Source organism: Propithecus coquereli, unplaced genomic scaffold (genome assembly GCF_000956105.1).
Source record: "Propithecus coquereli isolate 6110/MARCELLA unplaced genomic scaffold, Pcoq_1.0 Scaffold12, whole genome shotgun sequence".
In the NCBI taxonomy this organism is placed as follows: domain Eukaryota; kingdom Metazoa; phylum Chordata; class Mammalia; order Primates; family Indriidae; genus Propithecus; species Propithecus coquereli.
In genome coordinates, this window is record NW_012136080.1 from 15,776,211 (window position 1) to 15,778,895 (window position 2,685).

General features: G+C 45.1%; 1 protein-coding gene across 2 annotated transcripts in view; it reads right to left on the reverse strand.

Annotated features, from left to right (window-relative positions):
- Nucleotides 1–911: 911 nt before the first annotated feature.
- Nucleotides 912–2,685, reverse strand: part of NMNAT3 (nicotinamide nucleotide adenylyltransferase 3) — a 103,403-nt gene continuing 101,629 nt past the window's right edge. The window contains exon 4 of one of the 2 annotated variants that reach the window (XM_012663851.1): nucleotides 912–2,119. In XM_012663851.1, coding sequence (XP_012519305.1) covers nucleotides 1,737–2,119 — 383 coding nt within the window. In that variant the 3' untranslated portion in view covers nucleotides 912–1,736. The remainder of the gene's footprint in view (nucleotides 2,120–2,685) is intronic. The other variant, XM_012663846.1, reaches the window with a different exon arrangement.

Genomic DNA, 2,685 nt, shown 5'->3' on the forward strand with positions numbered 1-2,685 from the left:
AAGAGTCTTAGAAAATCAGAGCTAAAAGGGAATTTGCACCCATTAGGTAGGTTTTCGCCCATTGCCTCCTCCCCCTTTCCCCCCATAGTATTTTGAATTAAAAAAAAAGACAGTTTGGCGGATGTCTAATCAAACCCCCCATTTGAGAGGCAAGGGAAACGAGGCTCACAGCGGGGAAGGGAGTTAACGGAAGGCACACAGCTTGCTGTGGCAGCTTTTGGACAAGGCTGTCTGATTCCTCTTCTGAATTATCAGGGTCCTCGGGGACCTCTTGGAGGGCAGAGCTCAATCAGAGTAGGGAATGGCTGGCAGCTTTAGTGATCGCAGGGACGGAAGTCTGGGGACCTACCCACACAGGAGGGTCCCACCGCTCTGGACCCAGGAAACTCTGATTTTCTACTCCACTCGTCTATTTCACGACACACATGTGAACACTGGGATATTTGGGGGCAGGTATTAGATTCTTTCCAACTGCTCTTTGTTTTTCTGCATGACTAAATCTGTAGCAAGGATGAACCAGAGTCAAACTATGGGGAAGTAAGTTCTGAATGTGTTCAGTCATGTGGCCAACAAGTGTAAAGAGTCAACTCAAACAGAATGAGGCCAGTCACAACCTTTTCTAATCTGGGAGTGGAATGACAGATCCTGAACACACGTGAGCCTCCTGTTCTCAGCTTTCAGGGCCCACCTGAAAAGATCTATTGACCCAGAGCTTTCAATTAAACACTCATTTGCATGGCACTGAAAAGCAATTATTTCCTCCACTCCTACTACCTGGGAACACACTTTTAAATTCATACCAGTTTGATTGGAACGGTAGCAAATTTCACGGAGTAGCTAAAAAGAAGGGCAACAGCTGGCACATCAGTCATTAATAATATAACGAAGAAAAAAGAGAAACTTTTCATTAGTACTTTTTGATGTCAATTTATTATTTTTCCCTTTGCCAATATTCAAACGGGCAGGCAGTCATAAAACATTCAAAAACATCCTTTACAATAGGCATCTGTTTGACCTCAGTTCCTTTTTAGAAACTTGGAGATCAGGAACCCTGACATTATGGTATAGCAGTGTCAAAAATACTTGTTACATCAAAAATATTGCTTGAGGGTCACTACTTAGAACAAGTTTAGTTTAAATTTCATGAAAGGCCAGTAGGCTGTCAGACAATGGTTTGTAAGGGAAAATTCAATATAAATCAGCCATGTGCTATTTCCAAATTTTTGACTCCTCAGTTAGTATTCTGTTAGAAACGAGAGCGTTGACAAAGCCTACTGTTCAGTAATTAGCATCCTGTCAAATCTCTCCAATCAAGACCAGCTCACTGCATCTGCCTAGTTAAAAAAATGCATTGTGGGCAATTCTGGTCTGACCTTCAGGGGCCCCTGCCATGCTCAGAACTGCATTCAGTGTGCACACCATAATTACCATTTACACAAAATAAGAAGGCCTCCTCATTCAGCAGTTCTGAGAGACTTTGCCTAATCTTAATGACCTGCCACACCATTTTAACTTCTTTGATAAATGTCCATCTTTGTGATGTACCCATTCCCTGCCCCCATAATAAGATATCTCTTCCTGAGACAGACGACTCCTCAGAAGTAAAATCATTGTAGAAATAAAACAAATGAAAAATGGAAAAGCGAAAATCAAAGCAAAACAAAAACCTGAACTGCCTTCTCCCCGGCAGGAGACTGGTGGGGGAGGAGTGGGCGGCCCGCACGCTGAGTCTCTCCCTAGCTTGTTTTTCCTTCGTTGCTCTGGGTTCTTTTGCCTTCCCAGGAACTGTTCTTGGAGTAGAGGTTGTGGTCCTTGATGTAGGCGATGACACTGTCAGGGAGCAGGTACTTGACGCTCTGCCCTTGGCCCAGGGCTCGCCTGATGTAGGTGGCGCTGATCTCGTTCTGCACAGGCTCCCGGGCTAGGTGGATGTTGTGCTGGTACCTCCGCAGGATGGGCGATTCCAAGACGTATCCCTTTGCGTCGTGACCCGCCCGGCCCACGCACACCAAGCCAAACTTCTCCACTATTTCCTGGATGTGAGCCTCCCTCCAGAGGTTGGGGGTGCGGAAGGTATTCAGGACGTCTGCCCCGCAGAGGAGCTTCAGCTCAGGCACAGCTGCAGAAACAAGGGTGGACCCGGCAAAGTTACAGAAGGGTCACTGCCAGGAAAGATAACGTCATATTCCACTGGAAAAATCTCACAAAACGCTTTTCGTGGAATGTATTGAGAACTCAATGTCCCCCGCTCATGACTTAGAAAGAAAAAAGCACGTAAACGAATCTGAAGCGATTTCAGGGAATACAATTGAAAGTAATGATTTAATCAATACACTGTTTGTTTAATATCAGCAAAGTGCCAAGTAATACAGAAGAGATTTTTTTTTTTTCTTTTCAGTGTTGTAACAGAAGTCTGTCTGTGGTCGGTTGCTTTGAATCACGCAGAGGGCTCCCAAGATGGCTTTGCTATACTCAGAACCACATCTTCTGATGGAAGGTAAGGTGCTTAAAGCCCTGTCACCAACAAGTCGTGGGCCTTGGACAAGTCTCAGCCCTATCTGAAATCCATTTCTGCCCCGGGGTTACTAGCTACTAGTACCTGGTACTTTTATACAAAAGCCTCATCATAGAAATTAGAGACTCTTCGGATAACTGAAAGGTCTCTAAGACTCCAGCTGGTGGTCT